Source organism: Hemiscyllium ocellatum, chromosome 1 (genome assembly GCF_020745735.1).
Source record: "Hemiscyllium ocellatum isolate sHemOce1 chromosome 1, sHemOce1.pat.X.cur, whole genome shotgun sequence".
NCBI lineage: Eukaryota > Metazoa > Chordata > Chondrichthyes > Orectolobiformes > Hemiscylliidae > Hemiscyllium > Hemiscyllium ocellatum.
In genome coordinates, this window is record NC_083401.1 from 130,344,413 (window position 1) to 130,355,528 (window position 11,116).

General features: G+C 42.1%; 1 protein-coding gene across 3 annotated transcripts in view; it reads right to left on the reverse strand.

Annotated features, from left to right (window-relative positions):
* LOC132816400 (AF4/FMR2 family member 1-like) overlaps positions 1-11,116 on the reverse strand; it is a 151,803-nt gene that overhangs the window by 14,162 nt on the left and 126,525 nt on the right. For all 3 annotated transcript variants that reach the window (XM_060825940.1, XM_060825931.1, XM_060825950.1), the window contains 4 exons: positions 6,445-6,533; positions 4,337-4,580; positions 1,739-1,836; positions 1,582-1,645 (listed from right to left, as the gene is read on the reverse strand). In XM_060825940.1, the coding sequence (XP_060681923.1) occupies positions 1,582-1,645; positions 1,739-1,836; positions 4,337-4,580; positions 6,445-6,533 (495 nt within the window). The remainder of the gene's footprint in view (positions 1-1,581; positions 1,646-1,738; positions 1,837-4,336; positions 4,581-6,444; positions 6,534-11,116) is intronic.

An 11,116-nucleotide genomic window follows, 5' to 3' on the forward strand; every position in this document is an offset into this window, starting at 1 on the left:
TCCCTTCTTCCCTGCAGAAGGTGTAACACCTGCCCATTTACCTCCACCCTCCTCAGTATCCAAGGGCCCAAACACACCCTCCAGGTGAAGCAGCACTTTATACAATCGAGTCTACTGCATTCACTGCTCACAATGTGGTGTCCTTCAAATTGTGGAAATGAACTGTAGGCTGGGTAATTGCTCCGCAGAACACTTATGTTCTGACTGCAGGAAAGACTCCGAGTTTCCAGTTGCTTGCCACTTCCACACACCACCCTGTTCCCTCACCAAGGTCTGTATTTCAGGCTTACTGCAGTGCCACAGCACAGCTCAGCATAAGCTGGAAGAACAGCCCCTCAATTTCCACTTGGGAACTCGACAGTCTTCTGGATTCAATCGGAGTTCACCAACTTCAGGGCTTGAGGCACCTTTGCCTGTGTTCTTACCCCAAACCCCACACAGCAGGCCTTGTTATCACATGGTCTGCTATTACACAATACCCATTGTTAGCCACTGATAGACCCCAGTAACAGCCAGTCACTTTCCTAGGCTGACCATTATCAATTCCTTCATTCAACTGTTTTCTCTCTCTCTCTCTGGGCTCTAATTCCCCTCTCCTCACTACCTTCTGCCAAAAAAAACCTCTTTCCTACATACCATTAGTTCTGAAGAAGGGTCACTAGGCCTAAAACATTAATTCTGATTTCTCTTCACAGATGCAGTCAGACCTGCTGAGATTCTCCAGCAAGTTGTTTTTTTTTGACTTGACAAACTACCTAGACATTCCTGATGAAAGGCTTATGCCTGAAACATCGACTCTCCTGCTCCTCGGATGCTGCCTGACCTGCTGTGCTTTCCCCAGCGCCACACTTTTTGACTTTAGAGAAGCTACCTGGTGAGATGATTTCGGAAGTATTTACTAAAATGAGCTTTTACAACCCAGAGAGAAACAAATGGAGCTTCCTAGGATCAGAAGCAGGTTCTAGTGAGAAGACAGATCCAACAAATGCCCTGTTAGCAGCCTCAAGTAATCAAAACTACAGGGGGAAAAAAAACCTTTCTTTTAAAGAGTTAAGTGAGAGAAACAAGCGAGTTAGCCCTTGTCTGCGTGTGTTGAGGAGGGATTGAAATGAATCTGATCCAGTGAATGTGCAGAAATTTACTTAAAGGAAACCTTATGATCATCAGTTGAGTAAGAAATGAAAGAGGAGTGATACTTCACTCGGGTCTAGGCCTGTGAGCACTTGTGAAGGATATTACTGAGAAAAAGAGTTGAATATATTTGCTATTTGTGGCAAGTTCTTCCCATGTTTCCCTTTCTATCTTGTGTACTAAACTTGTGTCAGTGTGTTAGGACAGCCTCGTTTGAATATGTTCAGTGGCTAACCACCAAGGTAAGCAAATTACAGAAGTGAACCATGTGGTCAACAAGCTAAGTTACCAGCAGCTACAATCATAATATTTTGTAACCTCTTCAGAGTCAGGCTGTCTCCCATATTATTGCAAATTATGCAAGCAAAAACCAATTAACCAAAGCCTTCTGCAAAGATAAAGCTTTTTTTCCCCCCCACAGTTCTGATAATGTCACTACCAGTAACTTACCATGACGTCAGCCTTGTGCTTTACTTTTTTGGCTTCTCGTAAGTGATACTCTACTGGATATTGCCTTCAGAAAAAGTGAATAGAGGTTAGCATGGCTTCTATTTTACAGCATATTTTGGTGCTATGAAGAGCACAGAGTGAAATCAAAGTGAATTACTTGTCATCAAACTTGAGCAGAGGCCTTGTGGGTTTGGAATTTTCATTCGGGAGGGATTGCTCTGGAGTGGTTTTACTGGCAGTACCTTGGCAAAACACCTGTGGACAAGAAAGTTTTGTAAATATTAGTTTTAACCCTTTGAATATCACAAATATACAAAAGAATCCATCAAGCTTCAACTTTGCTGAATGGGCAGGCGTACCTGATGACAAGGCCCGAACTTTCAATCAGCAAGATCCTACCTTTCATTCTACATTTTTTCCTGAATTAGTACATTTCAGGAAGATAGTACTGACAGCATTATAAATGGTTTCAGTACACCAGAGTGAGGGAAGAAACAAACTTTTCAAGCCAATTGCTTTTCACTGACCACTGCCGAAAAATGTATATTTATGCAGTGGATGAGCACAGCTGGAATATTTTGGCATACAGTCAGTATGGGCAAGATGTCAGAAATCTGACCAAGCCTGCTCCCCCTCCCTCAAAAGATTTCAACCAAGTATCACAGCTTTTGAAAGGGGAAGTTGTAAACAGCAGAAAATAAACAGTGTACACCACGGTAACAATGCCAAAAATTACTCATTATTTCTGTAGCATTACACAGTTAGCCATTATATTAACACTTAAAATCCTCAGCTATTTATGAAAACTAATGTCCATTGAAAGCAAATGAAAAAGGAAATGAAGGAAACTATTGAGACATTGATCTATGAATCCTTCAAATCGCATCTCAATAATTCAATAGAAAGCTACAAATCTGAAACCAAAATGTAAAAGATGCTGGAAAACACAGCATAATGTTGGTGAGAAAGCTGCCGCGATGCACCCAACAGACCATTTTTATCCTCGTGACAGTACACTCAACTCAAACGGCAGGACAGAGATTTTGCGAACTGCTTTATTCTGGATGGCGGCGAGGTTGGAAGCAAATTACTGCGGATGCTGGAATCTGAAACCCAAAGAGAAAATGCTGGAAAATCTCAGCAGGTCTGGCAGCATCTGTAAGGAGAGAAAAGAGCTGAGCTTTGACAAAGGGTCAGTTAAACTCGAAAACGTCAGCTCTTTTCTCTCCTTACAGATGCTGGCAGACCTGCTGAGATTTTCCAGCATTTTCTCTTTTGGGCGGTGAGGTTGAGTTCTGTTCTAGCTGAAGCCATCCCAACAAAGCGCAAATATTCCATCACAATCTGCCCTGATCGTTGTACAACACTGAGGTTTTGAAAGACCCGAAGATGAGTCATTCTCCACAGAATACTCAGTCACTAGTGCGCTTATTAGAATGGATGGCAAAGCTATTTTCTGGTCAGTAATGGCTCAGGAGAGTGTGAATGATCGGAGAAACGTCTAGCTTTTGCCTTGCTTGTGGTGGCCTTCAGGCAGCACTTGTGTGACACAAGTCCTGATAGGTTGAAAAAGGACCAAGAGTGTCGGCGAGAGAGCTAGGAGTGACAGGAGGAGAAACTTTCTTTTACTCAGTTGTTAGGATTTGGAATGCACTGCCTGGGAGAGTGGAGGAGGCGGATTCCTGATATGGTTTGAAAAGAAGGCTGCATATATATTCGAAAGTGACAAGTCTAGAGGGTTATAGAGATGGGGCTGGAGAGAGGGACTGCCCAGGCTATTCTTTCAGGAGCAGAGTCAGACATGATGGGCCTAATGGCCTCCTTCTGTACTGTAAGATTCTATACATCTTTCTTATTGGAGGAATCATGAATACAGTGGAAATATCACGGCACGATGGCACAGTGGTTAGCACTGCTGCCTCAGCGTCAGAGACCTGTGTTCAATTCCCGCCTCAGGCAACTATCTGTGTGGAATTTGCACATTCTCCCCATATCTGCATGGGTTTCCTCCTGGTGCTCTGGTTTCCTCCCACAGTCCAAAAACGTGCAGGTTAGGTGAATTGGCCATGCTAAATTGCCCATAGTGTTAGGTTAAGGGGTATGTGTTGGGGAACGGGTCTGGGCGGGTTGCTCTTCGGAGGGTCAGTGTGGACTTGTTGGGCCGGAAGGCCTGTTTCCACACTAAGGTAACCTAATCTAATCTAATCACGAAACGAGACCCGCTCGTGACAGAGGGATGGACTGAAGGGGACTGGTCCCAAAACGCTGCCAGAGGAATTCCTGCAGTGATGTTCAGGAACCTCATCTTTGGCTTCTGAAGATTGCAACTATCTTCTTGTCGGATACAATCCGGCCACTGAAGGGTTTTATCGTTGAACCTCAGCAAAGCTGCAGCCATTTAGGTATTCCCTAGATATTGAGGGCAGATATTCTTACATTTCCTTTGACATTCAGTCTGTATCTGGATTACAAGGAAAAGTTAGTCAGGCAAAATCCGAACAGAGCATCAGTGAGCAGGCAGCATGGGAAGTTTATTAGGAAAGGCAGCTTTTCTTTTAAGCAGCTTGAATTGCCAAACTAAACCAACCTTTCAAAATCCAGAAATAACCTTACATCCAACAACTATGGTGTTCAATAAAGCACAACGTACATTAAATATTTAAAGACTGCATTTGAACAATATGCCCGAATATGCAACAATCCACTTGATAGTTCTTTTGAGTTGAAAAAAATAAAGCAGTGCTGGCACTCATACCTTGCTTTTTAAGTGCCCAGACAGTTTATCCTCAGTTCTTTTGTGCTTAGAGGATAATGATCTGGAAGAAGAGTTAATCTTGCTGCTGCAATCCTTGCTATCAGTAGCACTCATGGTGGAGACTTGGCTTGAAGTACTACTTGCACTGTTGTGCCGTTTGTGGGCTACCTTTGCTGGTTTCTGTGCAGGAGATGGAAGTGGCAGTAAAAATGGGTTTTCCTTCTCAGAGGAAGACTGGGGAACTCTGAAATCAAATAATAATTATTTCGTTATCTTCCAGGTACTTCAGCACCAAAGTGAAGAATGCACACTTAAGGAGTCAGCAGTACTTTCTAATAGCAACAGAATAGGAGTCTAAGGATCATGATTAAATTACAGCATGTTCTGACAACAGACAGAAAACTTCTTTCTTTCAACATTGTAGTTTTAGTGGAATTGGATATCCAGTCTGAAATGGAAGGAAAAGGGATAAAACAGAAAGAGAGAGAATGTTCCATTGAAACCTCTTCTTCATACAGAAGATAAAAGAGAACTTTGATGTCTTACTCAGAATCATAGTCATACAGCATGGAAGCAGATACTTTGTTCCCACTCGTCCCATGGAGTTTTCCAAACTAGTCTCATTTCTCTGCATTTGGCCCATATGCCTCCCTAAAGTTTCCTATTCTTTTACCTGTCCAAAAGAATTTTAAATATTATAACTTAACCCCCATGACTACCACTTCTTCTGGCAGTTCAATCCACATACAAACCAACCTGCCGGCCCATTGTTGGGATTACCATCATACTAACATTCTAATATTTGTGAGTAAGATCACCCTAAATCCCTGGACAATAATGTTTAATAATTTCTCACCATTCTAACCCCAACCGCTGTTTTATTTCCCTCTTTTTCCTACAAATGAAAGTCACATTTCACCACAATATATACCAAGTGCCAATGTTTTAGATAATTCACATGATATAGACAGCAAAGTAGATAATATAATGGGATGTAGCAAACCCTTACACTCAGCACCTTCATATTGCAATGTTATAATATCTAGTCAGAAAACTCCCCTCCCTCGGGAACACCACCTCACTGGGTCTGGAATTGCGGACTGGACAGGGAAAGGGATTTTAATGGGTCACTGAGTGATAGCCTGTAAATCTCTGCTAAAAATGGACATTTGTCCACATTATACTCCATTCACCAATTGCTTGCCCTTAGTGAACCTGCTCATATCTGTTTACAGCCTCTTTGGTCATCCCCAGAGCTTTCTCTCCCACCCAATGTCAGGTTACCTGGAGATAGTACTCAGGATCAGAGGATATGAGCAGGAGCAGGAGCAGGCCATTTGACTTGTGTCTGCCTTGCCATTCAATATGATCATGGCTGACCATCAAGCTCAATACCTTAATACCACCCTCCTCCCATACCCCTTTATCCACAAGCTCATACTTTAGATTGTGCAAGACAACGTGAGAGAGACAAAAAAAGGAGTCTATGAGAAAGAGATAGTGAAGGAAATGGTGCATGAGAGTGAGTTAGTGAAAGAGTATAAGGAAGAGATTGTGCTTGAGAGAGAGAGATAGTGAGATTGTTCTCTCTGTTTCTCATGCACAGAGACAGTGAGAATGTCTCACTGAGAGAAAGAAAGAGATAACGAGATTATATATGCCTCATTTTTTGATTTTAAGACAACATGCTGAGTTTTGGGCTGTGAAAAACATTTGATAATGATTTTACTTACATCCAGTTTAAGTAGTTAAATATAGTTGTACATCAACATCCTAATAATACAAGATCCTCCACAGATATGTTTGATGACACAGTGGATAATACTAGACCGAGGCGATCAGTGTTTATTGAAGAATAATTTGGTTTAAAGAAATGCAACATTTGTTCAGGTCTCAAGTATAGACATTCACTTATGATCTACAAAGAAGTGATTTGCAATTCAGCAAATTTGCGTGCTAAATATATTCAAAATACACATGCAGTACGAAGCACTTTTAGCCTGGCTTGTGAATCAGCAACACAGAGTTCAACAGGTGTCCGTTGAGAACTCAAATGTGTTACATGGAGTATCTCTCTAATTTTAGACATTGAGATATCAGATACACACCGCTTCTGACTGGATTCCTGATGGCTTGAAGAGGACTTGTTTTCTTTATTCAGCCTTGGCTTTTTGCTCTCACTCGTCACCACATTAACCTGAAACAGATAATTTTGCAATCAATGAATAGAAAGGAAATGAAATTGTCAATATTCAAAATTTAAAAACTTCATTCTAGGAAGTATTTTCCCTCTCAATAGTCATAAAAGTGGAAAGATCTCCAACTTAACACAGGAGAACAACCTGGTAGTTTGACTGATTCAGCACGTGACAACATCTCAGCGAACTGCAAGGTTGGAATCTGAGAGCTTGGACAAGTACGATCGCCTTTTCATTGCAGTGCTCGAGTCTGCACCACATGATCAGAATGGAAGGTCTCTCCAGGAATAGAAAATTACACCATCGTGCTCGTTTTCCTCTTTGCCTTCTAACACACTCCATGCCAATCACAGCAACATAAATATCTCTAGTCAACTGCAGAATTGTTTCACCAAAACAGAGAGAAACAACTGCAAAAGCAGTTGCATGGCTAGTAGGTTAACTTGATCCTGTTACATCATAATTTCTTTGTTTGCCTTAATGTTCTTTTTTTAAAAGCTTCCCAAGCAACAGCAACCTTTTGAACCAAAAACGTGACAATGCTTTCCAAAGGGATGCTAAACCTGCAAGAGCAAACTTCATGGGTACTTTACTGCATCTACTTTGGAAAGGTCACCATGAAATACAGCCCTGGTTCAGCAACCTGTCTCACAGTCAATGAGGGAGTTTTACCTGGTGTGGCCTTTTGACATCTGGGGGAGGAACTACCTGTTGCACAGAGCATTGTCCACTGCAGGAACTGCGTTAGGCCAACAGCCAGAGAAGGTATTCTCAGAATCTGGTTGGGTCCCTGCCTACAGGCAACGACAAAACTCTCCACAATATTCCTTTTGGCAGGGGGGAGGGGGGGTGCAAGGCAGTTGCAGTGCAGAGGATTACTGCCTCATTCCTATATTTCATCTCAGTAAAACTGTGATCAGGAGTAAGTCTAATATATGAACCTAAATTCCACAGGAATGCTGACCACCAGTTCAATTGGTTTCCTTTAAAGTTTGATTTTTGTGCCGATTTAAATCGATTACAAAGAAATTCCATTACAGTTGGCTGCATCATTTTCTCTTGTGATTAGGATCATGATTAGTGCTTTTACATGACTGCAACATCTCAAAGTTGCACATACAAATGACATGGTTGCTGATTTCACCATCTGCATTAGACCAGAATTTTCTGCCAATTAAAATCTTGTATAGTGTTGCCACACTCTGGCACGGTCTTAAAACCAAAAATAAACCAAAACATGGAATATAAAGAAAGAATAATTTAAAAAAAAAATTTAAAGAAAAAGTGTTCAACTTTACAGTCTCGCTTATTAAGTGCCCCGACATGGGTCATGGGCATGGTGGCCTGGCCTGAATCCCCTTCACTGTGCCACAGGAAGGGAAGTTGCCACTCAGCAGCGCCACCTTGCCTCCACTGTCACCCCTTGCCAATGCAGATGCCATTGATACCATAGGGTCTCGTACATCTCCCAAATTCAGTTTTGCCGCCGCCTCCATGAATCTGCACTGGGCGCGGCTGCCGTTGGGAACCCAAACTCGCCTCAGACACCAGGAGTCCACGCTCGGCTGACTTGTTGCCGCAGATGCCTTTGCAGCGACCGAGATCTTCAACAAACGGTCAGTAAAGAAAAAAAAACAAAGGAGAGAGAAAAAGGAAAAGAACGAAAAGAAAAGCTGACAAGCCCCAGGCTCAGAAGCCCTATTCCATCGCCATCTGTTAAGCTAGATTCCAACCCCATCACCATTCCATCACAAGCATCCCTTGTTCTTACCACCATTACTTTACCAGTCTTTGTATATCTGCTGTTAAAATTTCTAATGTTTTTGTTGGCTCCATAGTTATTGCAGTAGCAGCGCTGTCCTGGCCAGGCTTACGTAAATCCAAACTCACTCAGAACTTTGGGCCCATATTACAAGCCACAACACATCCCACTCAACCCGAGCGTACAAGCATGTATCAGCTCTAGTTGTAGCAAAGACTTCAAAATTCCCTTTCTGCAATTCAAATTCCTTCTGCCCACTAACTCGGTGAGAATACTACATTCCTTCAAACCTTGCACACGCTGTCTTCACCTCAACCATTAACATTTGGTCCTCAGCTCTTTGGAAATGCTCTCTCCCCCTCTTCCAATAAACACCAGTACTTTGACCAACCTAATCTAAATCTAATCTTTGGTTCAGTGTTAAACCTGGGGTGGGAATGGGTACAGGGAATGGGGGATGCGATGGGGAAGAGAAGAAATGGTTTCTAAAACAAAAAGCTTGGCAAGTTAAGATAATCTGGGATACATCACATGAAATGGTGGTCAAAAATGGATTCAACAGTAACATTTAAGAGGGATATACAAGTACACGCAAGCACACATCCAAAAAGAAGCAACCTCACTGGTCTTTTTGTCAGGAATACAGGAAAGGGGGAGGAATTGCACAACATTTTCAAAGGGATATCGCAGATTTGATGTTTCTGTCCTATGAAATCCTGTTCCTCTCAACAGAGATTCTGGACTAATCCATTGTTATTTCGATGTCCTGATTGTTGTGTGGTACTAAGTGATGTGGCACTTTGCACCCACATGTATAGAAATGCACGAACATATAATTCTTTAACTAGTGAAATAATATAACAATGTAAAGTGCATACCCCAGTGCAATATCTAAATTATAGACATCAAACAATGGCCATGTGCAGGAAAAGAGGGGCAAGAGCTTTACTCCTGCTATACACTTTTGTTTAGTAGAAATAAATGGCTGCTGATTCCTCCCAAAGACCTCCAGCACTGCCATGATAATGAGGTTTAGGGTGCCAACAGGAGTGCAGATGGGAGAAGAAACGGAGAGGTGAAAATCAACGGGTAAAAGTGTGAGATACAGGCAGCGCAGAGAATTGGACAGCCGCATGTGTGACACCCTTACCCCAGGTGGGTTCGAGAGTTATCAGAGGCCCATTGTTTATCGCTGGTGATACGTAATGATTCAGAAACAGCAAATCACCAGGCAGAGTGGCTTGAATTAACAATTAGCACCAGTTTCTAAAAGACAGATCGCAGTTGATTCATTCAATTGAACAGTTTGCTGAAATAACAGAGGTTTGATAAGTGGAAAATAATGGATGTTGTCTACGTTGATTTGAAGAAAGCATTTGACAAAGTACCGCATAGAAAATGGTTAACAAATTTGAGGTTTGCTGAAGAGAAGGATCAATATCAGCTTGAATAAAAAGCAGCTTTAGGATAGGAAGCAGATAATCATTGTAACTAGCTATTTTTCAGACTAGACCACACCATTATGGCGACTATGGGTCAGTGCTAGGACCTGCACTTTATTTTGGTATAAATTGATGACTTAGATTTTGGAACACTGACCAAAACTTCAATATCGTCCAACCAAACTTGGAGGGGCAAATCTGAACACAATACCAAACTGTAAAAAGACACAGGATTGGCAACTTGTCTGCTCAACTATTGGCCTATGAAATTTTACACAAAGCAGTGAGAGAGATGATGCGCTTTGGCAGAAAGGATAGGGAGAGCCAATCTAGACAATGGCATCGTTCTAAAATGTGTGTAGGGACAGATGGTATAGGGGCTGGGGAGGGGTGGGGTTCCATCTGTAATCTTTGAAAGTGACAGATGGAATCTTGGGCTTCATTGGGAGGCATGAAGTACGAAAACAACAAAGGAATGTTTAAACCTTTATGAAGCTCTGGCTAAGAAGCTTCCAGAACAGTACATCCAAATGTGGTTGCCAGAGTTTAGGAGGTATGACAAGAATCCATAACTGGGCACCAAAAGACATTCCTCAGAATGGTTTCATGAATGGATGATTCTAGCAACAACCTTAGATGAGAAAAGCTGGGGAGATTTGATGGAGGCATTTAAGATCGAGTGGTTTAGAAAGGGCAGATAAAGAAAAGCTGCTTCCATTAGTTGACTGTCCAATTACCTTATAACCTGGAACTCACTGCCATGAGAACGATGGAAGCAGATGGAACGATGCTTCTAAACCACTTCTGGACTTGCTCCCACCAATACTGAACAAGCAAGCATTAGCAAAAGGTGCAGAAAGCATTGGGCTACTTTCACAGACCTTGGCAATGCCTTTGGAATACTAATGCTGTGTTCCTTACAGATCCACTGCAGGTATACATAGTTGTTAATTCATTCATGGGATGCGGATGTCACTGGCCAACCAGTATTTTTTGCCCATCCCTAAATGCCCAGAAGCAGTTAAGAGTCAACTACATTACTGTAGGCCAGACCAGGTAAGGATGGGAGCTGCTTTCTCTAAAAGGACATTACTGAACCGGATGGGTTTTTCGGACAATTGCCAATGGATTCATGATCACTGGACTCTTAATTCCACGTTTTCTTTTAATACGGAATTCAAATTCTGTCATCTGCCATGGTGAGATTTGAACCCAGGTCCTCAGAACGTCACCTGGGTCTCTGGATCAACAGTCCACCGATAATATCACAAGGCCATTAACTCCCAAAGCACATCTGATAAAACATCTTAAATATATCCTTCCCATTTTAAGCGGTTGACAGAACCCAAGCTTTTCTCTTGATCAAAATGTCAGTGTT